At 47.4% G+C, this 26,395-nt stretch overlaps 1 protein-coding gene and 1 long non-coding RNA gene across 2 annotated transcripts; both read right to left on the reverse strand.

Moving 5' to 3' along the window:
- Positions 1–5,289: 5,289 nt before the first annotated feature.
- Positions 5,290–20,585, reverse strand: LOC145535371 (uncharacterized). Its single transcript, XR_014075394.1, has 2 exons — positions 20,403–20,585; positions 5,290–9,845 (listed from the first exon to the last, which is right to left on the reverse strand). It is a non-coding gene; the product is annotated as an uncharacterized LOC145535371 (long non-coding RNA).
- Positions 20,586–23,314: 2,729 nt separating this feature from the next.
- SLC25A5 (solute carrier family 25 member 5) lies at positions 23,315–26,089 on the reverse strand. Its single transcript, XM_081563789.1, has 4 exons — positions 25,909–26,089; positions 24,442–24,928; positions 24,123–24,263; positions 23,315–23,727 (listed from the first exon to the last, which is right to left on the reverse strand). The coding sequence occupies exons 1-4, from the start codon at positions 26,017–26,019 to the stop codon at positions 23,570–23,572; spliced, it is 897 nt and encodes a 298-aa protein (XP_081419915.1). The 5' UTR covers positions 26,020–26,089; the 3' UTR covers positions 23,315–23,569.
- Positions 26,090–26,395: the final 306 nt, after the last annotated feature.

The following is a 26,395-nucleotide window of genomic DNA, read 5'->3' on the forward strand; positions in this document are numbered from 1 at the left end:
TAAAACTTTCTGTTTCCAGGCCAAACTTTGCTCCTGTGCTCCAGACCACACACTGTGGCCTCAATTCAAGCACTTCCTGGCCAGCCCTGCTTGGCTGTCCCAGAGGCAACTCAAATTTGATAGCCGCAACCACACTAGAATCTTTTCTCTCCCCCTCAAACCCAGTCTGTCCCTCCCGATGAGCCCTTTCTCAATAAAGGCACTGCTGCTCACCTATGTGGCCAAGCAGGAAACCTGGGCACCCTCTCATCCCACTTGTCCACATGTCTGGGCACCAAGTCAGGCCTCTTCCATTCTGCACGTTTTCACTTCATCAACCTAGCCCCTGCACACCCTGGCAAGACTTGAGGTCAGGCCACCATCACCTGGACATGCAGTCTTGGCCTCTTGATGTGTTTTCCTGCCTTCGGGTGCCCCATCATCCCTACCCACCCACCTCCATTCTCCACCCTGTCCATAACCAGTCCTGAATGATGTGCCCAAGGCAACAGGAAGAAGGCCCTGCCTGACTGAATAGGTCTTTCTCTCAGAGTCTCAGGTACCTGAAGTTCCAGTCAATTCTGGGGACAGACGCTGACTTCACAGCTAGCTCACAGCTAGCTGGAAAAGCAGTTCCCATTCTCCCCCTGAGACTTCTGACCTGAGGAGTTGAGAGCCCCACGTTTTTGCTCTGGGTGGGTGGGGCCTGATTCTCAGAGTCTGAAGGAGGCGTCTCGCCTTTCTTTCCTGGTAAGTCTTCACAAAACACAAGGCTCTCTTCCCAACCCCCATCCTCTAGGTCTGCTGGAGAGACAGCCCCCTACAGCAACAGCCCTGCCAGCCCCCCACTATAGTCCTGTAAGACCAAGTTGAAGCCCAAGCCCTCCTTGGCTGCTCAGACAGATCTAGGACACCACCCCGCCAGTCCTCCAGCAAGGTGACACCACTGGACTTCTTCGGGAAGGGACCACCATGGTCATCTTTGTACCTCTAGGGTGAAGTGTCCCCTAAACATAACAGGCATTCAGAAAATTAGCCCTTTGCCTCCCTCTGCTCAGCCTACAGCATGCTGCCTTTTTCTCTCCATCCTTGAGCATCCTCTGAAGCCAAGCCCTTTCCCTACCCTCTGTTGAGATTATATCTTTAAAAAAAAAGAAGAAAAAGTTTTTCTGGCTGCACTGCATGGCATGTGGGATCCTAGTTCCCTGACTAGGGATTGAACCTATGCCCCTCTGCAGTGGAAGCATGGAGACTTAACTAGTAGACCACCAGGAAAGTCTCAAGAATATACCTTTTACCTTCCCTCCCAGCCCTGTTATACAGTGTATGTGACAATGATTCCAAATCTGTAAACTACCAAAACCTGCAAATTAGAAATCCAAACATGAATCAATATTGTGGTGTGAGGTCTTTTTTAAAAAGTATTTCTATTGTGTGTCCTCCAGATGAAGCCCAGATTCTCACTATGGCGCTCAAGTCACTTCAAGATTTGGCTGCTGCCAAATGGGGAGATGTTGGTCAAAGGGTACAAATTTCCAGGTATGAGTCAGTTCTGGGGATCTAATATACTGCCTGCTGACTATGGCTAATCATAGTGCATTATAAACTTGAAAACTGTTAAGAAAATAGATCTTAAATGTTCTCAGCACAAAAACGAAATGGTAATTATGTGACATGATGGAAGCGTTAGCTAACATTAGTGATGGTAATCACTTTGCAATATGAAAGTGTACCAAACCATCATGTCCTATACCCTGGTCCTCTGTCTGCAACACCTGATCATAATTGTTTTATTATTTGGAAATAATTTCAAATTTTAAAATGTTGTGCAAATAAAAATAGCACTAGGCACACTTGTGTAACCTTTACTCAGATTCACCTATTGTTAAAATTTTATCCTGTTTCCATTATCACTTGGCTTTTCTCTCCACACACACACTCTGTATGTACAGATGACCCTTGAAAAATGTAGGGTTAGGGGCGCTGACCATCTGAGCAGTCAAAAAATCTGAAAATCCATGTATAACTTAGAGTATCTGTATAACTTATACATATATGTGTTTCCTCTGTGTCTGCAGTTCTACACCCAAGAATTGTGTAGTACGGTAGTATTTACTGTTGAAAAAAATTCCCATATAAATGAATCCGTGCAGTTCAAACATATGTTGTTCACAGGCCAACTGTACATCTTCAAGGGCTGTCTCTGTTTGTCTGTCTCTATCTATCTCTAACCACATATACACACTTAATTATGTATATACAGTATATGGTCACACACCATACACATATATACATATTTGTATATCCATCTTTTACACACTCATACACACTTTTTCTGAGCCATTTGAGAGTAAGGAGTACACATCATGACCCTTTACGCCTCCACTTCAGTTTGTTTCTCCCAAGCACAGAGGCATCCTCTGCTATAGCCATGGCCCAGCTCTCAGTTCATGAAATGAACACGGTCAGTTGCCTCTACTATCCATATTTTTCTTTTGTCAGGTGTCACACTGATGTCCTTCAGGACATTCCTCCCTGTCCAGTACCAGAGTTACTCTAGGGTCGGGTATTGAACTGAGTTGCTCCTTCTTTAGCTTTCATTAAACTGGAACATTCCACAGCATTTTGGGGGTCTTTTATGACCCAGTGATTTCTGAAGACTACAGTTCCTTCTCCTGCTAGCACTTTTAACAAAATGAATGCTCCTCGTGTTGTTTCCTCATGATTCAACTGGGGTCGTGCCTCTCTGCTGGCACACTGCTGTGGAGCTAATATGCTTTCTGATGTGGAGGTACTCAGTGTACGTCTGTCTCTCATTGGTGATGTTAATTTTGATCACCAGTTCAATGTGATGCCCGATTTCTCTATTGTTTAGTCACTCAGTCATGTCCGACTATTTGCGACCCCATGGACTGCACACCAGGCTTCCCAGTCCATTACCAACTCCCAGAGTTTGCTCAAACTCATGTCCATCGAGTCGGTGACACTTGACTTTATAGCTACTCTTCAATCTCTCCCTTGCCCATAATAAGCAGCCTGCGGGGAGACACTTTAAGATCATGCAAATATCCTGCTTCTCATTAAAATCTCCACTAAATTTAGCACCTATGGATGGTTTTTGTCCAATCTAATCTCTACAATGATTGCCGTAAAATGATGCATTTCCAGCTCCCACACTCCCTCCATCCACATTTACCAGGGTCAACTGTATTTTAAAACGTGTGTGTGGAGAGAGAGCCCAAATGATAAAGGAAACAGGACACAATTTTAATTTTAAAATTTACCGCTCTAGGGGACTTCGCTAGTGGTCCAGTGGTTAAGACTCTGTGCTTCCACTCAGGGGGCACCAGTTCAATCCCTGATCTGGGAACTAAGATCCCCACATGCCACAGTTTGGCAAAAAAAATAAAAATAAATAAATTTACAAATAAAATAAAATTTACCACTCTAGCCATTTTGAACCACTTTTGGTTCACCACACCTGCTAAGGGCTTCCCTGATAGCTCAGTTGGTAACGAATCCTCCTGCAATGCAGGAGACCCAGGTTCCATTCCTGGGTCAGGAAGATCCCCTGGAGAAAGGAGAGGCTACCCACCCCAGTGTTCTTGGGCTTCCCTTGTGGCTCAGCTGGTAAAGAATCTGCCCACAATGTGGAAGACCTGGGCTCGAGCCCTGGGTTGACAAGATCCCCTGGAGAAGGAAAAGGCTACCCGCTCCAGTATTCTGGCCTTGAGAATTCCATGGACTGTATAGTCCATGAGGGCACAAAGGGTCGGGCATGACTGAGTGACTTTCACTTTCACATCTGCTAAGGACTCTTGGCTAATTCCTATTCACCCTTCAGTCTGGGCTACCACAAATGGTGGTGTGCAACTCCAGGAGGCACCCTTTACATTGTAGCCATGCCCAGTGGCAGCCGTGGGTCTTGGTTTTTCGGAACTTCCTGTTGGAAGCTTTCCCAGATTCCCGAAGTGTCAGTTAGGCACTCCTGCTCTTTGCTTCCAATGCTCCGTCTGCTCACCCCATCAGCATCCTTGTCACATTATATTATCATTGTCTTCTTACTTCTCTGCTTCCCTCATTGGGATATGAACTTGTCAAGGGTAAAACTTTCTCTTTCTCCTTCTCTGCTGTGCCCCGCCCAGAAGATATATTCAGCAAATGTCAAAGCAGTTAAAGAGTTGGGTCTCGTATTACAGCTAGTTACCTATATGGCTGGCTTCTCTGGTAGAGGACAAAGTCTTTAAGGGCAATGACCACACTTAATTCATCTCTGTATCCTCTGCCCCTCCCCTTAGTACTTGGCACGGGGCCTCGTTTGTAACAGGTGTGGAAAGAACCTTTGCTGAATGAGTCCCCATGTGTATACTGGTCGTTAAGGAAACGTGTTTGTTCCCTTTCCACAGAACTGCACTGAACTCTAGAGGGCAACGCCTGTGAACCACGTGCTGTGCTCTTTGTACCCCCACTCTTCTAGCCCAGCTGGGCCCAGCCCTGCCTGGTCACAAGGCACAGGGAATGCAGGGGCCTGTGGTGGGGATCACCAGGGTTCTTGTTACTGAGTGTGACTCTAAGAGTGACCGAGGGCTGTCAGGGACCCATCCGGAGGCCTGAAGCCTTCCCAGATGACAGTCCCTGGCTCCTCCCACGGACCCTTCCCAGGAGCTCCTGGCTGAAGTATACACAGTTGGCGATCTGATCTTGGATGCCTTTCTGGTGCTAGGTCATTTGGAAGGCACGCTGCTCTGTGGGTGGGTTGATGCAGAAGCAGGAGAGACCTGGCGAGACAGCCTAGGAGGAGCTGGGCTGATCACCCGTCCCTTTTGTCTGGAGCTTAGCCTGCCACTCGGGCAGAATGACTTCTGATGACTGCCCAGATCTGCACCTGGATTCCAGGCTTTCGTCTTGCTTGGCAGCTCCTCAGAGTGGAGGCCCGTTGCCATAGCAGCACATACACCTTTGGGGAGGCTCAGCCATGCCCCCAGCTTGGCGACTAGAGCAACTCTTCCCAGAAGGCACTGGCTGGGGAAGCTCTGGAGAATGCTCAGCTCCGCCCCCTAGAGGCAGAATGGAGCCTCAAGAGCAGCCGCAGGCAGGAGTCAGCATAGTGAGACAACTCCACTTTTATGCTGAAATTTTAGCCTAGATACTGGCTGTTCTTTAGGTTTTCCTCTCTATGTAAGACAGCACTCAGTTTTTTCCCAGTAGGAAAAGAAATGCACCCAGGGGCCCAAGATCAGCTAAGTGAAACTCTTGAAACTTACAGCTAGGGAATGGCTAAATTCAGGAAAATAGATATAACACGGGAACTGCTAACATTAAAAGTTTTATTTTTTATTTCAAAAGCACTTATATAGCATTTACAGTATGCCAGGGACTGTTTTAAATGCTTCACAATCTAACTCATTACATTCTCAAGACAATCTTTTAAAGTAAGTACAGTTATCATCCCCATTTTTACAGTTGAAGAAAACCGCGGTGCAGAGAGGTTACATAATTTGCCTAAGGTCACACAGCTGATCAGTGGCAGAGTCAGGACTCCAGCCCAGGTAGTGTGACCCAAGACCCTGTTCTCTTTACCCTTGTGTCCTGCTGCCCCCCTGGGTTTGCAAACCTTGTGAGAACAGAGCAGGACAAGGAGTGGCCCTTCTCCCTCCCCACCCTCCTTTCTTCCTTGGGCGCTTTCATTATAGATCAAGTGGAGTCCAGCCTGTCCGCTAGTCACACGAGGAGGAGTGAGCGAGAGAGCAAGAGTGTGAAAGAGAGAGAATGCGAATGAAGGCACTCTCTGAATGCTTGGATGCTTCTGGAAAAGCCAGCTCTAGCAGGGGCTGAGACATACTGCCATGGTTCCGAAACTCCTGCATTTTATTTCATGAGCCAAAATTCTGAGCTGAATGTGCTTAGAGACTCCCCAGAGATGAGCATGGCATCTCTTTAACCCTAGCCTCAAGCAACAACCACCACCAAAGAGCAGCCAGAGCTAAGCTTTGGCTTGACACAAAACAGCAGGGAAGAAAGTGAGTGTACCAGGATGGCGTTTCTGAGCTCGGATGTGAAAGGTGACCTGCTGTTTACAGTCAGCAAGGCCCCAGTGACCTCTTCATAAAGCTCAGTTCTGAGAAAGCAGTCAGAGCCCAAATGGGTAACGTGTTGGTACGCCTGTGGGAAACTCAATTAGACAGAATGGACTCCCAGGGCATGGGTGAGGGCAACAAACTTTGGAGCAAACTAGCCTGCAACCAACATACTTTTTCGGCAGGCCTGTGTGTTTGGCCCTCTGCTGGGCACCCGGAATACAAACGTGAGTAAGAATGCTGCCATTTGTGGTGACCTCTTTCATGCTCATGTCTACAAAGATGATAATCCCTGGCGGGGGGTGGGGGACGGGGGTAGCGGGGTCCTGGTGGGACCTGGGGACAGAGATCACCTGGGGGTAGTTAGGGACCCATGGTGGGAAGGTGACCATGTTTCCACAGCAAACCCTTTCTGCCTTGTGAGTTTTGTCTCAGAAGCACATGTTACCTGTATATGACCTCTGCAAAAAATAAACAATATAAGAGGGAGAGAGAAACATGAAGATGAGTAAATAGGAAAGTCAACAGCAGGATAAGGGCTCACAAGGACATGTTCAAAGAGCTGTGGGTTGTGGGTAATGGATGAACCAGGACAGAAAGACTGAACTTACCAATTTGTCTACCTGGCATGGGACACAGGCCAGGCTTTAGCCATGCCAGTTATTTTCAAGAGGTTTTTGTTATGATGTCCTCACTAGAGGAAAAAAAAGTGTGTTTTCTAGTCTTTTTTTTTTCCCCCAAACATGTCCCATGAAGAAACTACTAACCTGACAAGAATGCAGAGGCAGGTGAGGCCTGCCCAAGGCAGAAGGGATTTTGTCCTTCCACAGCTTCGGCCTCCTCCTCCCTGCTTCATGGACAAAGGTGACTGCGTGGTAAGAACCATTCACCTGGCAAACACACACGGCTCCCCAGCCAGGCCTGCCCCAGGCACAGAAAAGTGTCTCTCAACAGGCTGGGTGTCTGGCTGGTCGTCAGCCAATGCTGCCTGCTCACCGAGCCTCACCGGGCTGAGGAGCTGGCCCAAGCCTGAGAACAAGGGTCAAGAAAGCAGTTCTGGTGGTTTTCAGGATAACAAATGGACACCATCAATTTTCTAGTGTGGAGTACTTTTTTTCTGGATTGTATGCTGACAGTCTTCAATCTTGGTCTGACTTTTCCTCATATGCCCCCCACTACCTGCCGGCTTCCTTTCTCACTATGATCACTACCCTTACGGAACGCTTTCGTGGGCCAGGCTCGGGCTAAGTGCTTTACGTGTATTGTATTTCATGCAGTCCTCACAAACACCCAGTGAAGAAGGGACTGTGGCCCTCTTGGCTTTATAGATGAAGAGACTCAGCCTCAGAGAGACAAACAGCTAGTAAGTGGTGGTGACCAGACAGTGGTTACAAGCCCATAACCACTGCACTATTAAGGCTTTTAAGCACTCTGTGGTACTGCCTCTCATAAAGTTAATTTTAATATTAGCCTAATCCAACCCTATTTAGGAAGGGAAGTGTGCTGCCAAAAAATCACTTATGGTATCCTAAGGTTAAATATAAAAGTTTTTCTGTGATTTCTTGTTTGGGGCTATTTAGGCCAAGGCTTTCCTCCAAGGGCCTAGGTACCCAAGGGTTATATGGGTGCATACCATTTGGGTAGACAGGAAATAAGCCCAGCTCAGCTGGCCCTGAATCAAGGCCTGAAAAAAGATCTCTTTATAAGATCAGCATGGAAATGAAAGCCTTTAGACCAGGCCCCAGGGACTAAAAAATGCCAAGAGCGTCTTTCCAGTTTATTGCCCCTGAGTCGGGGTGGGGAGGGTACTGCCTGGGGAAGAGCATTTTGTAGCTGATAGCTGAGGCTTTTGTGAGGGAGAAGCCAACTTCTAGGTCCAGTTGGGTCATCACCTTGGAATTGTAGATGTGCATTTAGGATTCAGAACAAAGAAACTTTCTGACTCCCTTATTCTGTATTCTCGGTTTAGTCCCACAGTGGGTACTCCTGCAGACAGACAGTCCCTGGGACTCTTCTCCTTAGCTTGCTGTCCTGGTGGTTAATTCTGTGTAGACTAGGCTGAGGGATAGCTAGTGAAACACTGTTTCTGGATGTGTCTGTTAGGGTGTCTCTGGAAGAGATTAGCATTTGAATCAGTTGTAGAAGTAAAGAAGGCAACCCTCCCCAGTGTAGGCGGGCATTATCCAATCTGTTGAAGGTCCCCCACCCTCCCCCAAAAAAGGACAAAAGGCAGAAAAAAAAGTCAAATTTGCTCTTTTTGATTCGTCCATCTTCTACTGGGCTCAGACACAGATGCTCCTTGTTCTTGGGCTTTTAGACTTGGACATAGACTTATGCCATTGGCCACCTGGCTCTCAGGTCTTAAGACTCGAACTGGGTTACATCACCAGTTTGCAGACGGTAGGTCTTGGGACTTCTTGGCCTCCATAATCACATGAAGGTGAAAAAGTATTAGTCACTCAGTTGTGTCCAACTCTTTTTGACCTCATGGACTGTAGCCCGCCAGGCTCCTCTGTCTATGGAATTCTCCAGGCAAGAATACTGGAGTGGGTAGCCATTCCTTCCTCCAGGGGATCTTCCCAACCCAGGAATTAAACCCGGGTCTCCTCCATTGCCAGCAGATTCTTTACCATCTGAGTCACCAGGGATCACATGAGCCAATGTCTATTATAATATATACACACATTCTGTTTCTCTGGAGAACCCAGACTAATAGACTTATTCTCATGGATTTGCATTCATCTTCTAACACACTGAGGCTGGACACCAAGAGACTTTTCTAGCAATAGTCCCTGGAGACACTCTTTCCCTCATATCTCTTCCCTGGCTTCTTCCTGCTGAGATAAGGACTCAACTGCCTCCCGAGGGTCCTGCTGCATCAACCTCAGGGCAGCAGCCCTGTCCTTGCTAGCACAGACACAGTGGGCCGATCTGTGAACTCGCCCACCAAGTCTGAGGACATCCACTCTTTCTCTCTTCCTGGAATGCCCTCCCCACTCTGCTCTCACCATTCCTGCCTCTTCACCTTCAATGACTCAGGGTAAAACTTACCTCCTACGCACCTGCCATTGTGTCTTCCAAGTTTTTTCTGTATTCAATATGTAGCCCATTGCTTTATTATTACTATTAACAATAACAAGGTCTTCAGGGGATTTCCCGAGTGGTCCAGTGGTTAAGAATCCATACTTCTACTGCAGGGGACATGGGTTTGATCCCTGGTCAAAGAACTAAGATTTCATATGCTACGTGATGCAGTCAAAAAAACCAACCAGACAAAAACAAAAGAAAACAACACAAAAGTTCCAAGGACTTCAGCTTGGAGAGAGCTATTGTTAGATTTTCTCTCATTTACACATTATCTCATTGAAATCCCACAGTCACAGGGTAAGACAGGTGCTGTTATTACTCTCCTGAGTAATAACTCTCCTTACTCCATTTTCCAGATGAGGAAACTGAAACTCAGGGAAATTAAATGTCTTGTCCTAGGACACAGATCTAAAAGTGGTAGAGCTGGATCTGAACCTAGGTCTCTCTGATCCCAGAGCCATTCTTTGAACTAATGTGAGTTTACCTGTTCTCTTCCATTAGATTCAGTTCGTTAAGGTAGTCTTTTGTTTCTTCTGGATTTTTCCTCCCAACACCCAGTCCTGGGCTCTGCTTGGAGTGGGCAGTTGCCTGACTGATCTCAGTTTGCAGGAGCTCTGCTCTCACCATCACACCCCGCTGGGCATCAGACTCTGCTTCTATTCAGCTCCGAGAGGGAGATGCAAACAGCAAGGAAGCCAGGAGCTAAAAGCAGGAGGCAGCGTCAAGTGTGAGCAATGACCAATGACCCCCCTGAAGTCAGGCAATGGCTCTGTGGCTTCCTGCTGCTCACCTCATGGCCATATCACACTCGCACACCTCTGGCAGTGCAGCTAATGAGGCGAGGGAAATAAATGACACCAACATCCTGTTCGTGCTTGTGCTTGTTTGGACAGCTGGGGTATCTATGTGGGAAGATCAACTTTTAATATCACTACATTTCAGTGGCAATCGGACACTGCCAGACATCGTCTGCCCCCTTGTGGACTGTGCATCTCTGACACTTGGGGAGAAGAGGAGAGGAAAATAGACACAGTCTCTAAAATTCCTTGAAAAATACCATTGTCTGAAAATCTTGCAGGGTCTGGGAACTGGTGACTTTCATTGACCAGGGACAACAGAAGCCCTTGTGAGCCTTCTGGGTTCTTCTACTCTGACTGCGGCTTCCAACAGCACCTGGCTCCTCGCTCTTTGCAGTAAAACCCACTTAGCAGGTCTCTGCATCTTTCTGACCTCATACCGGTCTCCCCTTTTAGTCTGCAGCCAGCTCTCAGCAGTCTCCTTTCAAAAATAACAAGTCCCCTTCCTGCTCCTTTTCCCATCATCCCTTTCTTTCTGTCTCCACTGCCCTCGCCCTAGCTTGTCCTAATCCCCTGCCAGTTAGAGCAGCCTCCACATCTGCACCTGCTCCCCTCCCGCCCTGCAACCCTCGCCTCACCCCACTTTGCATAGGAGGTTCGCGCTGCCAACAGGGTTCAAGTTCAAAATCCCCAACCTTCCTCTTGGCTGAAATTACTGACTGATGGCCTATTGTATACAAAGCCCTCCTCAGAAATCTGTTCCAGCCTCAGGGCTGGGATCACAATGGCTACCAACAGTTTCTGAGGGTTGCCACAGGCACTTTATACACATTCTGTCCTTGAATCTTCAGGACAATTCTGCGAGGTATTATTATCAGAATGGAAAATGAGTCTCAGAGATGTTAGACAAGTCTGTGTCCCTCTAATCTCCATTTGTCTGTCTTGACTTGTGAGGAGGTGTGGGAAGCTTTGGTCTCAACTTGGCCAAATTCATTCATCTCCCTTCCTTTCTCCCCTCCCTTCCACCCCTTCTTCTTTCCTCCCTCCCTCCCTCCCTTCCCTCCACACTTATCAAGATCCTACTACATTTTGTGCCAAGGACTATGCTAGTCACTGGGGATACAACAGTGAGCAAAAAACTACCCTCTGGCACTTGCAGTTTGCAACCATTCATTCCTTCCTGCCTCGCACCTTTACTCAGGCCATTCCTCTGTCTATATGGTCTTCCTTGTATTTCTTTACCAAAATCCAATCCAATCCTCAAAGCTGATCTCGAGTCTGAGTCTCTTGCCTGCCAGGGAGCCTTGCCTGACCATCCACCCATAGTGATTGCTGGTGTCATTCAACACTTAACCATCTGAACAAGTCACTTGACACATGCAAGACCTTCTTGTATCTTTAACTTCCACATTTATGCATGGATCTTGTAACCCTGACTTTGTTGCAGGGAGGAAGCCAATTCTGACTCCATGTTGGAACTGTTTCTTTGACTTGCTTTTCATTGCTAATCATACAGAATGGTTAGCCTCAGAGAATCCTGCCCCTCTGCCTAACTGTTAAACTAAAGTGCCTTTGTTCAGAACCCCCTGCACCTGGCAGGAAGGAAGCAATTAACACATTCCATGCCTGAGGCTTGTCATTCTAGGAGATGTTTGCAAAATTAATGGCCTTTTTACTTTGCTTCCTCCCCTCCCCTCCCCTCATCTCTGATCTATCAAAGAACCTGGCATCCAGACCCCAATAAGATGGTTATTTTGAGGCACTAGCCTGCCATCTTCTCTGTCTGCCGGCTCCCTGATTAAAGTCTCTTCCTTGCCTCAACACCTCATCTCTTGGATTCATTGGCCTGTCCTGCGGCGAGTTGAGTGAGCTTGGACTCTGTAACAACTTGACTGTTCATCTCATAATGGGAAACATTTTCACTCCTCAAGAAGCATTTATCCGAGCACCTACTATGTATTTTCAGCAGTGCAAAAAGTGATAAGCCTTTGTGGAGCCTCTTTGAATTAACAAAAAGTTTTCATAAATAATTTATCATTTGATTGTCACAAAACGCTACCACTTCCATTTTATTTTTTGACTCAGAAATGGTAATTTAGATTACTTAATAAATATATTCTCCTCATGAAAGTGGAAATATTATAGGTCTGGCTACCATACTTGTTGACCACCCCTATGCCTTCCCATTCCAGTTTCTCTTAGAGATACAGATGAAGACACTGAGGCTCAGAAGAAGTGACTAAGGTCACACAGCGAGTGTGTGGCGATTTTCTGACTCTAAATCTCGTTTCCGTTTTTCCACGCTGCCTCCCATGAGGAAAAGGACCCTGTTTACATATCTGTGTCCCGGGTGCTGTGCACAGGGCTCTGCACCGAAGCTGGGACTCGGCAGATAGTTCCATTATCAGTGGGATTTCCCCGCACACCGGTTTCCTCTGCACAAGGCACTCACTGCCTCTGGAGGAGGGCTATACCGGTCCCACCGGTTAGTGAAGGCTCAGGTGTCAAGTGAGGACACGCAGGCATCCTGCTAGGCGCCCCTTTTGCCACCTCCGTGCTCTGACATCCAGGACCCCGACACTCCCATGGGGAGTCATTACAGTGGGACTTCATGCAGGCAAGTCAAGTGTTCTCTGGGCACTCGCTCTGTGGCTACCAGTGTGCCAGGGGCTGCGTGTGGTGGTGAGGAGGGCTGATATTTCAACCCTTCTGATATTGTTGTGGAGCCAAGACTTCCCAGTACACCAGACACACTTAGTGAGCCAGCCAGCACATATCCGAGTTCTAAATTATGCAAGCGTGGATGATGCTTTGGGGGATCAGGGGAGGAAGAGTATAGCCACAGTGGTCAGAGCAGGATACTTGGAGGAAGTGAGCTGGCGCAAGCTGGGTGGAGAGCAGCCGGCGTGGAGAGCCGCAACCCCGCCCTGAGCCCCGCACCCAGGCAGCAGCGCCGGGCAGAGCGGAGACGCAGCGCGCCCTCTGCAGGCAGCTGCGAGGACGCGACTGAGCCTGGAGAGGCGAGTTCGCCATTGGTCGCGGCGGCGGCTGCGCGGTGCGTCTCCCAGCCTGTATCTGTCAGCCAGCCTTGCACTTCCAGCAGCTTTCAGTCGCCATCAGGCCCAGGACAGCCTCGTTTTCCCCTCAGGGTGTGCCCAGCCCTCCTCTCTCTTAGTTGCCTGCAGTCGCCTCCGTGGCAGGAGGGGACATCTCCCCCTGCTACTCCCTCCACTCCCCATCTGCCACAGACTATTGTCGCCACCATGAGAGCGCCCACTACAATGTTTCCCTTGAAAAATCCAGCACCTAAATGGATGAGGCTGGCGGTCTCCAGAGAGCCCCGTGGTCATTTCACATCTAAGCACAAATTCTGTGCCCAGCTCAGTTCCAGGAGCTTCGCAAGTACTAACTCATTTAATCCGCACAATGGTGCTGTTCTTGACCCTAGTTTACCGCTGAGCAAGCTAAGGCACTGAGAACTTAGTACCTTGTCCACCTCCTGGCCTCACAACTGGAAAGAGAGCCACCCTCTAACCACTACACCAAGGCGTCTCCTGATGCTGAAGACATCGGGTCCTTCCACACCCAGGCGGATGGTTCCCTACACACCACTCTCCTTCCTCAGGTCTCCTTGGTCATTTTCCAGGAACCACAGCATCTCATGGCCCTCACTTACCTGGGGGGCGGGGGGTGGGGGGGAGCTCTGCTTTCAGGGTTTTTAGCTGCAGGTGCTATTAATAAACATGTGGCTTGCCTCAGTTATCCTCATCTGCAAAATGGTAATCACAGCACCTGCATCAAAAAGCAGCTGAAAGGATTAAATAAGAAAACCCATACACCACTGGAAGAGTGTCTGGCCCACAATAAAAAGCTCAAGAAATGACAATGGGTGAATGGGTGAGCAATAAGAGACCAAATACCTGGGGGCTTCCCACCCACCTTCAAAACAGGGAGCAAACCCACTTGCCTTCAGAGTAGATCAGAGGGTCACCTTCACTCTAGGGTTCTCTTCGGCTTTCTGTGGCCAGGGCTGTCTTGGAAGCTGGGAACATTGGGCCCAGGCACAGGAGTGTGTCTGGTCTAATCAGCTCTAATATATCATGTGGGTGTGCAGTCGGTACAGCTCTGATGGCAGCGTCCTCAGGTGCCCTAGTAACATGCCTATTCCTCTCCCCTTGGAGTGGCCTGAGTCATGTTGTGTGATAGTCAGTGTTCAGCACTGTCACCATCACAACCAGATATCCATCAAGTATTTACTCAATGGAGGGATCCGTGTTTGGGGTTCATGATCGAATAGGCAGCATATATTCCCAGGAAGCTAGGGGCACTTGCTGTGGAGTCGTATCTATTTTTCACATAGATTTGGGGAAGGGGGGTTTCCAAGGCCCTGGCTCTAGCATGGACCACATAGCATCAATACAGGAACACGGTGATTCCCCAACCCCTGCTGTATCCAGAGCCTCCCTCTAAGCCCAGGAGCTGGGCAAACAATAGATGCCAGTCAAGAAGGCCCGGTGCAGCATATTACTGCAGAGTTGTTCCCAGGGTGCAAGAAGCTGGATCCAGCCAAAATTGACTCCTGCAGATCAACAACCAAGGAGCAAAGTTCACACGTTCATTCATTTCTCCCTCCAATGGACATTTACCACACAAAGTTTTCTGCTCCATGTTAGGAATATAAAGAGGAACAAGACACAGCCCCTAATGGGGCCAGACAAATACTTAGTCATTATGCAATGACACAAACATTAGAGTTCATTCACTTAATTATTTCTTGAATACCTACTATGTGCCAGGCACTGTTCCAGGCACTGGGGTTACAACCATGAATTGAGCATAAATAGACTACTTTAGCAGTTCAGAGGAAAGGGCAGCAAGCACTGGCTAGTGGAGTCTGGGAAGACTTGTGGAAAAAGGGGTGATCTCAACTGGGTCTTGAAGGACTGCCTTGGCAGAGAGGTAGGGAAAGGCAGCTTGCAGGTGGGGTGGGCGAGTAACTGGACAAAACTGGTCTCCATTTCAGTAAACAAAGAATGTTGCCTGCCATCAAGTCATCAGCCACTGCAGTTGCCACCCTCCCACCTTATCTTGGTGTGCCCTGAGGGGGAATTCAGAATGGAGAAAAAGAAGATAGCAATCCTAGATCGTTAAGATGCATATCTGAGGAATAATTTAAATGAGCCCAGATTCTTGCATCTTCTATACATACAAAAGTGCTACAATCTTTAACTTGAGATGTCTGTTTTTTTTATAATTAGCAGTAATCTTCTGATGTTTGACTATTTTTTTCCAGCAAAAACTCCATTGTATCCTGGCTCCTCCTTTGCCTTTATGGAACATTTCCTACGAGCTGTCTGAGAGGCCATCTCCTCGAGTATGGTCCTCAAAAAGGTCCCTGAATAAAACATACCTCACACCTTTTAGGTTGTGATTTTTCTGCAGTCATAGTACATTAAAGCTTAGAAATATGAGCATCAACACCTGGTGAGGGAATGGCAAGTGGTTTGGTTTGGGACTTTGGAGCACGCGTGGATGTAGCAGAACAAAAGGCACAAGTTACTGTCTCTCCATAGATGGTTCAATCAGCTAAAATAGGCCAGCGCCCTGGTGTCAGCATTTTTCTGAGACCTGCCTCCCACCCTTGGCAAGAGGTGAGGGGGCGCCAAATACCACCTGGTCATGTGGTTGTGTTACTTGGGCTGAGCCTTACGCAATGGTCCAATAACACAATAGCCCCCGCCGCAGGCAAGTAACCTTAGTAGGGGGCTCAGCATTCCTTGCTAAGAGCCTTCTTTTAAAAGGAGGGTCTGTCCTGAAAAAGTTAAGGAAATTTGAGTAAATCAAATGTAGCTTTAGGTTAAAGTAATTATTCTTGAACAATAATTCTTAAATTGGCTGGAATAGTAAATAACTCATATTCTAAAAATGAACTCTGTAAACGGTGCTTTGGTTATTACAATTTCTATTTAATGTTTGTCAAGTGGATTCTGTCTGTGGTTGAAACTAGTCAGTTTTCATATTTTAATATATCATGACTCAAAATAAATAGTTGGACAGGCTCACCTTAAAGTTCTCTTTGAAAGTCAAGGACAGCTCAGAGTACATTACCTCACCTCTTAAAGCCTCAGTTTCATCATCTGTAAAATGGAACTTATAATAATACCTACCTCTCAGGACTATTGAGAGAATCAGGAGAGTTAATCCAAGCAAAGTGAATAGCACAACATTGGCATATAGGAGGTCAAAATAATTAGTTATGATCGTGATTCTGTAGTTTTAGAGAAATTATAGTATTTGGTTGTATTGATTGTTTAATCAGCAGAAGCAAGCTTAACAATCCAATCTGTCTAGCTCTAGAAATTCTGAAGAGTCACAGCCCTTGGTAGAAGATTTAAGAAATGATGTTGCATCTGATACTGTTAAAGCACACACACACAAACACATACATGTGTGTATAACTGAATCACTTTACTGTACATCTGAAACTAACACAACGTGGTAAATCAGCTATATTTCAACAAAATTTTTTTTTTTAAATGGGGACTTTCCTGGTTATCCAGTGGTTAAGAATCCAACTGCCAATGCAGGGAACACGGGTTTGATCCGTGGTCGGGGAAGATCCCACACGCTGTGGGGCAACATAGCCTGTGTGCCCCAACTATTGAAACCAGTGCACCCTAGAACCTGTGCTCCACAATGAGAAAAGCCACCACAATGAGAAGCCTGCACACTGCAACCAGAGAGTAGCCCCTGCATGCTGCAACTAGAGAAAGTCCATGCGCAGCAACAAAGATCCAGCCAAAAACAAATAAATAAATGAAAATGATATTGTAACCCAAACAAGAAAAGTTGATCTCCAATTTTCCTGGTAGACAGACTGAGGTACTAATCCATGAAGAGGTCTGATGTGACCTAAGGGAGACAGGGAAACATGGAGCTGAAGTGGGATTACAGTTTCAGTGGCCAAACTCCCAGCTTTCTATCCTAACTGACAAGCAGCATGCTTTTACCCAGCAGTCCAAGCCCCCGGCCTCCGGCCTTCACTTCTAGGGTCAGCCCACTACAAGGCTCAGTTTTTATAATAAAGGGACTCTTGACTCCTGAACTGAATTGCAAAAGTGAAAGGAGATCTTTTGCTTCCAAAGGTCTCTGTGTTGCCTCTCCCCAGCAGCTTCCTTCCCTAGGGAGTCACATCATAGACTTGGGTAATCGGGCAGGGACCTCGTGGATTCCTTGAAATACTGTAAGAACAAATGGAACCCTGGTGATCACATAGTGCTCCTGGGCCAGCAGGGCAGTGGCGGTCTGGGTGTGAGGCAGGATGGATTGTTTTTGGCCTCTGCTCCCTTGAATAATCAGAATTATAAAATAAGTACTCTAACTTAAGAGTTCAGGATTATCACCATAACCACATGCTCCTATTTAGTGCATTCCAAGTGTTTTTTTCTTTCTTTACAACCTTTTCTTTCTTTGTGTGTGTGTGTGTGTGTGTGTGAGAGAGAGAGATTCACTTCTATGGGACATGTGGCATTTTCTTGACTGTTTTAGAAATCTGTAGGTCAGGGATAAGTCCATTACATCAGTCTCCCATGGATGAAACAAAACTCATTTAAGGCATTCCAATAAAACAGTAACAGTCGTTGTTGTTGTTTAGTTGCTAAATCGTGTCCAACTGTGACCCCATGGACTGTGGCCCACCAGGTTCCTCTGTCCATGGGATTTCTCAGGCAAGATTACTGGAGTGAGTTGCCATTTCCTTCTTCAGGGGATCTACCCAGAGATCAAACCCATGTCTTCTGCATTGGCAGGCAGATTCTTTACCACTGAGCCACCAGGGAAGCCCAGTAACAGTCATAATAACAGCAAAATTGTGTAAAGCAGGTGTCCACATTGTTCTAAGCACTTTACACATATTAACCCTGTTAATCTTCATGAGGTAGGTACTGTTGTTATCTGTGTATGACAGATGGGGAAACTGAGGCAGAAAGCAGTTAGGTAAAAATTGGATAGTTTTCAAGTGAGAAAGTTTGGTCTTTGAAAATGAGACCTCAGCAGAAACTAATACAACATGGTAAAGCAACAATGTGTGTTGTGTGTGTGTTAGTTGCTTAGTCGTGTCTGACTCTTTGCGACCCCATGGAGTGTAGCTCTCCAGGCTCCCCTGTCCATGGAATTCTCCAGACAAGAATACTGGGGTGGGTTGCCATTTCCTTCTCCAGGGGGTCTTCCCCACCCAGGGATCGAACCTGGGTCTCCGCATTGCAGGCAGATTCTTTATCATCTGAGCCACCAAGGAAGCCCTCAAAGCAACTATACTTGAATTCAAAAAAAGAAAAGAAAAAAAGAAAATGAGACCTCCAGTCCAGAAGAGTCTTATGAGCAAGTCCTGGGCAAGAAGATGGGGAGCAGTGAGGAAACCAGGTGACAAGGAAGTGCCAGACCTGGGTGATGCCTCTTCTCTCATGTACAGGGTTGCCTCCGAATTCCTTCATCTATTCCACCTCCACCAGCAGGCATAGATGCAGGTTTTGTGGGGATATCAGTTTATATAATTATATTATTTGGGTGCCCCCTTTTAAAAAACACAAACATATCTTTTGAACATTTTACAAAACCCGATGATCAAATGAATAGATTGCTGTGGCACCTCCCAGGGCTGGGAAAGGGCCCATGCAGTGGGTGGCTTCGAGGGTGAAGCATCGTTAGGTTCTTGGCACGTCTCTCTCCATCACGAGAGTACATTTGCTCCTCGCCCAGCAGGGCATTGGAAGCTCATTTAGACAGAAGCGTTTCCCTTTGCACTCCCAAACACAAAGCCCTAGGAAGCTGATCTGTCAATAGTGGTCTAGCAAAGACTTTGCCCTGGTTATGTCTTTATGGCCACAACCATCTCCATTGTGGATGTGAAACGATTAGAGAGGGTGAAACGCTTCTTGTGATTAGATCCCAGAAGTTCCCTTAAATCTCAACAGTGCTAAATTTCCTCCCCTCATTACAAGAGTCACCCAAGGAAATGAAATCCCAGGATGGGGACCTCTCTTCAACTGACAGTCATGGATTAATACTTTTAGCCTGTAACTCAGTTGTGTCTCTGAAGAGGGTATAGCGAAAATACTGCCCAATCTGTCACTTGAACATTGTTTATATTTGTTGCCGGGATACCAAAGGCCCTTTTAAGCCTTTGGCTAAGAAGAGCACCATGCATCTGAACTTGTTCACCTGCACTTAAGCCAAATAAATGGCTGAATATGATGGGAAAGCTCCTGCAAAAATTTTGAGTGGAACACAAGGTACTTTTTTTGTGTCCAGAAATTGTAGCATCCAGTATTTGTTGTTCAAATAAATCTCCACTCGCCTACCAAAGTGCATATTACAGATAATAAGATGAGGCTTTGAAAAGACGGATATTAACTATTTTGAGGTAAATCAGACCTCCTTTGACCCAAACTCCAAGCTGTAATTTTGTTGCTCAGCTTCTTGGTCTCGAAATTAATGTAAATCTTTACATTTGTAATTTTACTTGCCAACACCAACCCACCCACACAGTCTGCAAATGACTGTTCTGAGTCAGAGACTATTCATTTATGACTGTGTTAGATATTTTAAAATGTTCACAGGGAGGATTAAATCACCAAATCCCAGTCCTTTCACTGATTCTGCTTTATGTAAAAATGATGGAGCCAGAGAACATCTCAACTGGAAGGAACTTTAAAGGAGAAATTAAGGTTCTGATGTGAAAAATGACTTGCCCCCAGGTCACTCAGCAACCAAAGCTAAAACTGCAAAGGAAAATACTGGCTTCCTTTTAAGGTTTTAATAAAGGATCACATTTAGAAATCCTTGCTCAGAATCCAGAAACTACCCCTTCCCCACCCTCTTGCCTCCGACAGCATCTGTAAGTCCTGGTCCCCAGAGTCTGACACCGGTCTAAAAGAATCATGCCATTTTGAATTCAAGCCATCAGAATAGGATTCAGATTAAAAAAAAACAAATCAGCTACTCTCACAACAATATGTGTTACAAAATTTTTTGTCTGAATAGACAAGAAACTGTTCATAATGGTTACTTTTGAAGATGATGGTTAGGGATGGGACAGAGGAAATGCTTACTTTTCATTTTATATCTTTACTGTTCAACTTTGAGGACCATGTACAGATATTAACTGTGTTAAAAACCCAAAAAACAAATTAGAAATACTATGCTTACAAACCTCCTAGGAAAAAGGAAATGTACCACAGGAACACGGACCCTTGAAAATCTAGTATCCAGTACAGCAGTACTTTAAAATTTTTTTGTACCTTAGTATCTGTAATGGCAGAGGAGGCTGAAAGGGTTCCCCCTGGGGTCTGAGGGCAGTACCAGAACTCTTTCTACAGATTTAAAATGCATTCAAATTGTGCAATAGACTCGCTAACATATCCACATCTCTTTTAATACACAAATAATGGTTTAAATGACTTACCATCCACGACAACTGCCCCTGTGGGAAGACACCCCTGGTTTCTTTATCCCGCAGTTGGAGCACCCGGAGCACTGCCTCCAGTGACTGAGCCGAGTGGCCCCTGGAATGGAGAGCGAGGCTGTGTGCAAGCTGACCTGTATACTGGCTCTCTCACCTGGAATCGGGCTTCACGGATTCTGTAGGCTTTGAATAGTAACAAAACAATGGCATAAATTAGGGGGTTGCTAAGATTGTGTACTATCAATGTTTGCATGAGCATAATGGACATAATGAATTCTATAGCACTATCCTGCACAGCTTGGAGAGATTAAAACCACTTTGTCTTTAAATTAAATTTCAAAAATCATTGAACAAGAATAGAAAGAGCGAGGGGAAAAAAAAAAACACACCTCATCTATGTCAGCCACCCAATTGTAGGAAGCACCACTTCTTTCTTTCTGATCATTAACGCTTGGTCCTAGGTTTATTTTAATAGCTGCCAGCTCAGTGAGTCCACATCTATTGTAATAACCATAAAGGGGGCTTGGGTTCTCTTGTATTATGGTTTGCAGCCCTAAGTGAAGAGCCTCTTATCCCCTTTCAGGATCAAATTCTCTGAAAAGACCCAATCTGAAGTTTATTTTATATAAATCCTACACAAAGTAGTATATCTAGGTTGTTGCAGAGAAAAGAGAAGTGGGTTTGAGTTCATTCTTAAGTAGTTCTCTGCTTGGGCAGATCTTCATTCCACAAAATGGATGTCTAATTATGAAAAACTCACATCAGAGAGCTTACTAGATGCCGGGTGCTACATTGATTGCTTTATATATGTTACTTAACTCTCACTCCCAAGACCCCAAGGAAATATGGCTAGTGCTGTTATATCCCCATTTTACAGAGGAGGAAACTGAGACCCAGGATGTGACTTTCCTAAGGCCATACAGTTAAGTAAGCAGTAGAGCTGGGATTCAAATCCAGGTGCTTCTGATTTTGGAGCCCCTGAAATCTTAACTGTCTCTTAATAATTATCATAGTTACCACTTACAGCGTTATGTATGTTCTATGGTAGATGTGGTGGTAGTGTTAATCACTCAGTCGTGTACAACTCTTTGTGACCCCATGGACTGTAGCCTGCCAGGCTCCTCTATCCATGGAATTCTCCAGGCAAGAATACTGGAGTGGGTTGCCATTTCCTTCTCCAGGGGATCTTCCTGACCCAGGGAGCGAAACAGAATCTCCTTCTTTAATCCTTGAAACAACCCTCAAAGGCAGGCATTATTAATATCCTCATTTTACAGATGAGGAAAACTGAGGCTTGAAATTAACTTCCCCAACAGCACAATTGTGGCAGAATCCAGGCTTGATACCAGTTTTGTGGGGTTTTTTTAGCAACTTTAATAAGATACTTTTTATTGTAGGTATCACTGCAGGTCAGGGATAAATCCATTATATATAAACATTGTGTATATTTAAGGTATATCACTTGATATGTGTACATTGTGTTGACTCAGGTGCTTGGCCAGGTGGCACATAACAACTCTAGGATTCTGTGGGCAATAACGCTTGCCATGCAGACCCTATCTACGAGTGACAGATAAACAAGCCAGTGTGTCACATTCCTCAATAAGTTTCACCTGTGCAAGTGGATTACCTATCATTTTCTATTTTGAATGTTGTGGTTTGCCAGCCACCGTGCTTCCTACAAACCTCGTGTTCCAGGTAAAATCCTTGGATTTCTGAGGCTACAAGAGCTGCAGAAATTGCAAACACATGCTCATGTGGATCCCAAGGAAGGACTTTTCCAAAAGAAACACACATCCTCCATTAACTAGGCTGATTAAAATGCCAGTCAAAATGTAGATGCAGTTTCCTTTTTGTAAAGTGAGATTTGAGGTCGTGGCAGCTCGCTCCATAATCTTTAACAGCACTGCCATCTCAGCACTGCCTAACTATGCCAGTTCTAATCCTCTGCTTTGAACAGGATTAAATTGACTTGAGACAGGTGAAGGAGGGAAGGCAGCTGGACAAAAATTGGTTAAACGTTACCACCTTATGGGCTTCCCTGGTGGCTGACAGTCAAGAATCCATCTGTAATACAGGCCTGGGTTTGGTCCCTGGGTCAGGAAGATCCCCTGAAGGGAATGGCTACCCATTCCAGTATTCTTGCCTGGAGAATTCCATGGGCAGAGGAGCCTGGTGGGCTACAGTACATGGGGTCAGAGTTGGACATGACTGAGGGACTAACACTAGCACCACCTTGTAACAGTTTTGTTTAAATGAGATGAAACTCATGGAATGAATTTCATCATGAAATGAGATGAAACTCAAGTGTAAAATTCAGCTAGTATTTCTTCATTAATAAGCACAAGATAGGAAAGGTGGGTCCAGAATGCTTTTTAGAGAAAGCTCATCAGCTATGACTGTCCACAGGCAATTGACCAACAGTTTTCGGTTGCTCTGGATCTGGAATGTCGATGGGTCACACAGCCAAGCTATTCTTTGCTAAATGGATGGCTGAAGATTGGTTTTAGAAGAAAGCTTGTCACCTCAGGATATACTGCAGCCTTTATTAAACAGGCAGCATTTACTCAAATGTAGCCCTCATTAAGGAGAAGGCAATGGCACCCCACTCCAGTACTCTTGCCTGGAAAATCCCATGGACAGAGGAGCCTGGTAGGCCATAGGGTCCATAGGGTCGCTAAGAGTCGGACACGACTGAACGACTTCACTTCCACTTTTCCCTTTCATGCACTGGAGAAGGAAATGGCAACCCACTCCAGTATTCTTGCCTGGAGAATCCCAGGGATGGCGGAGCCTGGTGGGCTGCTGTCTATGGGGTTGCACAGAGTCGGACACGACTGAAGCGACTTAGCAGCAGCAGCCCTTACTAAATTATCAAATGTCCTTTTAAATGAAAATAAACCACAAACATAACTATTCCAGGTATTTTTTATTTCTTCAAATTTGTTATTTGCCGGGAGTGACTGAAATAAAAAACTAACTGGGTCCCATCATCGTCATGGAAATGGCTTTAAGAGAAAACTGGTCAGGTGAACATTATTGCTTCCCATTTTCAACCAGTAAATAGTTGCCATTGATAAATAGACAGCTAACAGTCTGTCAGGAATGCTCAAGATATGTTATATAATACAACATGCCTAGTCACAGGAGAAAAACTAGGAAATAACTTAGGTGAACTTCTTGATTTCATCATACAGGACAAGCACAAAAGCCCCGCCCATGCCTCTGAGAACATTGGACCACGCGCCTTTGAAAAAGGCTTTGGCTCCTTCATCACGAGCAATCTTCCTCCAGCAGTCAAGCGTGCCTGTGTACATGATATCAGCTGCAAAAGACAAAGACAAAGGGTTGGTGATCCGACGCTAATGAAAAGTCCTTATGTTTAACTAGACTAACCCAGAGTCCCACCTCTAAGAGCTATCGTCAGTTTTAAAAAATCCAACATTTACACATTAGTGTGGCCAATACTGCAGTCTTAATATGGTGACTAAAGGACAACAGGGAGGTGCAGACAACCTGCTGGCCTTAACCTCTGACACCAGGCAAGCCCCCTTGGGCATAGGCACCCAAAGGGCCCGCTGAAAGGAGACTGTGCAGTGGACGCAGACCAATCAACCCCACCTGGGATCTCAACAGACTGCCATTTTCAAAGGCAGGCATGGCTGGTCTGTGCCTATGTGCCATGCCCACATCTGTATCTTCTGCTCCAGTGGAACTTACTTCCTTTGCGCCCTGACTGCATCATCATGCGGCGACGCACAGTGTCAAACGGATAGGAAGTCAACCCAGCAACCGCCGTGACTGACTGTGCGATCATCCAGCTGATGAAGATATGAGTGTTCTTGGGATCTGGAAGCATTCCTGAGAATAGGAGAGAGACACTTTTACCAGTAAGCAGAGTCTTCCTGACTTGTTTTTCACGGCCCTCCCCAACATCTTCTCTGCACACAAAGGGCTGTATGTGGTGACCCTCGCTGCCTTCAGCCAACCCTTTAAATGATCTCATATGGACAGTTCTGAAGCCCACGGGCAAACTTACCCTTGGCAGTGTCATAGATACCGAAGTAGGCAGCTCGGTAGATGATAATACCCTGCACGGACACGTTAAAGCCTTGGTACAGGCCTCTAATCCCATCAGATTTGTAGATCTTAACCAGGCAGTCACCGAGGCCTCTGAATTCCCTTTCAGCTCCAGCTTTGCCCACGTCGGCTGCTAGACGGGTACGGGCAAAGTCGAGAGGGTACACGAAACACAGGGATGTGGCCCCAGCGGCACCACCTGATGCCAGATTCCCTGCAAAGTAGCGCCAAAACTGGGTCCTCTTGTCCACACCACCCAAGAAGATCTGCTTGTATTTATCTTTGAAGGCAAAGTTGAGAGCCTGGGTGGGGAAGTATCTGATCACATTGGCCAGGTTACCACGCCAGAAGGACAGGACTCCCTGCTCCTTGGGGATACGAACCACGCAGTCTATGATGCCCTTGTACTGCTTATCTGCAGTGATTTGCTTGCTGGCATGCTGCACCTGACAGACAAGAAGGAGGCCAACAGAAAGAGTGATAATCAGGAGAAGGGAAGAGAATATAGCATCTCAAAGGACACCCTTACAGGTTAGTTGGCTCCCGCCTGCCCCAAGTCTAGTCTTCTGTGTCCCACAGGTGGAACCCTTCTAACCTCACACTGTCACAGTTAGAAGCACTAAGCCTCTACCCCTTTGGATGAGGAGGTGCCACCCTCAAGCGGAGCCGTGACCTTTAGACCTGGGAGAAAGGTCATTATCTCAGACCCTGGTTCAGAGGCATTAGGGCGAGTCCCACGTCTGGCGCGGTCACCCTGGTGACCGTGGCCTTCGCCTCAGGTCCCTGGGAGCAGCTTCCCTCCCGCTCGGGTCCCCCTCTCCTGGAGGTGACCCGAGGGCCACCACCCGTAGGCCTGTGCGGGAGCGCCCTCTAGAGCCGGAGTAGCAGAGCGCGCCGCCAGGCCGCGGGGACGCGCCGGCGGCTGCGCGGGGGCGGACGCACGAGGGACACGCGCTTCCCGGCGCCGACTTCCGGCCCGGCCGGTCTGAGCGCGGCTGCCGGCTGCGAGGCCGCTCTACCGGCCGCATGGCCTCCCCCCGGGCTGCTATCTCCTTGCCGCGACCCTGAGGTCCTCGGTACGGGCAGGTGTCCCTCTTTTCAGCGCCTTCGCCCTTGATCCCAGGGCCCGGGAGCCAGTCACTCCTAGGCTGCCCCATCCGAGTTCGGTGCCTCTGGGATGCCCAGGCCCTGGTCTTCCTCCGCCCACCCTCCGCCTCCGACCCTTTCCGAGATCCTGAACTTCAGATCACTAAAGCATTTCCCTCAAGTCTGCCTTTTGGTCCGACCCCGCGGCCACCCCTCCTCCCACGCTGCCACTTCCCTGGGCAGATCCCGAGGGCTGGTTCCCCTCAGGCTCCGCACCACCGCTTCCCGCGCGGCCCCTCCCCCCACTTCCTGGTCAGGCTCTCCGATCCCGAGACGTTACCTGCAGCAGCAGCTTCACCCGCTCGATGGGCGCGACCGCGGTCTTGGAGATGGCTGCGGCCACTCCACCTGCCAGGAAGTCCTTGGCGAAGGACACGGCGGCATCTGTCATCTTGGAAGGAAAGAGTAAGCGGACGACTGAAAGATTGGCGAGGAACCGGCTTAGACTCCGGGGCTCTGGGACGGAGCGAAGCAAATGGCTGATTTATATAGGGGGAGCCGGCGGCCGGCGTAGGGGGCGGGCGCCGAGCCCCGGCGCGCTGGGCGGCGGGGCCGCTGAGTGGCTGAGCGCGCTGGGGGAGGAGCCATGGAGTCGGGCAGGGGCCGCCCTGGCTCGCCCGCAGCACCTGACCCGGCCCGAGGAGGAGGCGGCGGCGCCAGAGAGTACCTGGCCCGGACGCGGGACCCTGGGGGAGGCCCCGGGGCCCGGATGGGGAGAGGTCACAGTGTGCCTGGACCAGCCGGCGCCAGAGAGTACCTGGCCCGGA

This window comes from Giraffa tippelskirchi, chromosome X (genome assembly GCF_054371585.1).
Source record: "Giraffa tippelskirchi isolate mGirTip1 chromosome X, T2T-mGirTip1v1.2.pri, whole genome shotgun sequence".
NCBI lineage: Eukaryota > Metazoa > Chordata > Mammalia > Artiodactyla > Giraffidae > Giraffa > Giraffa tippelskirchi.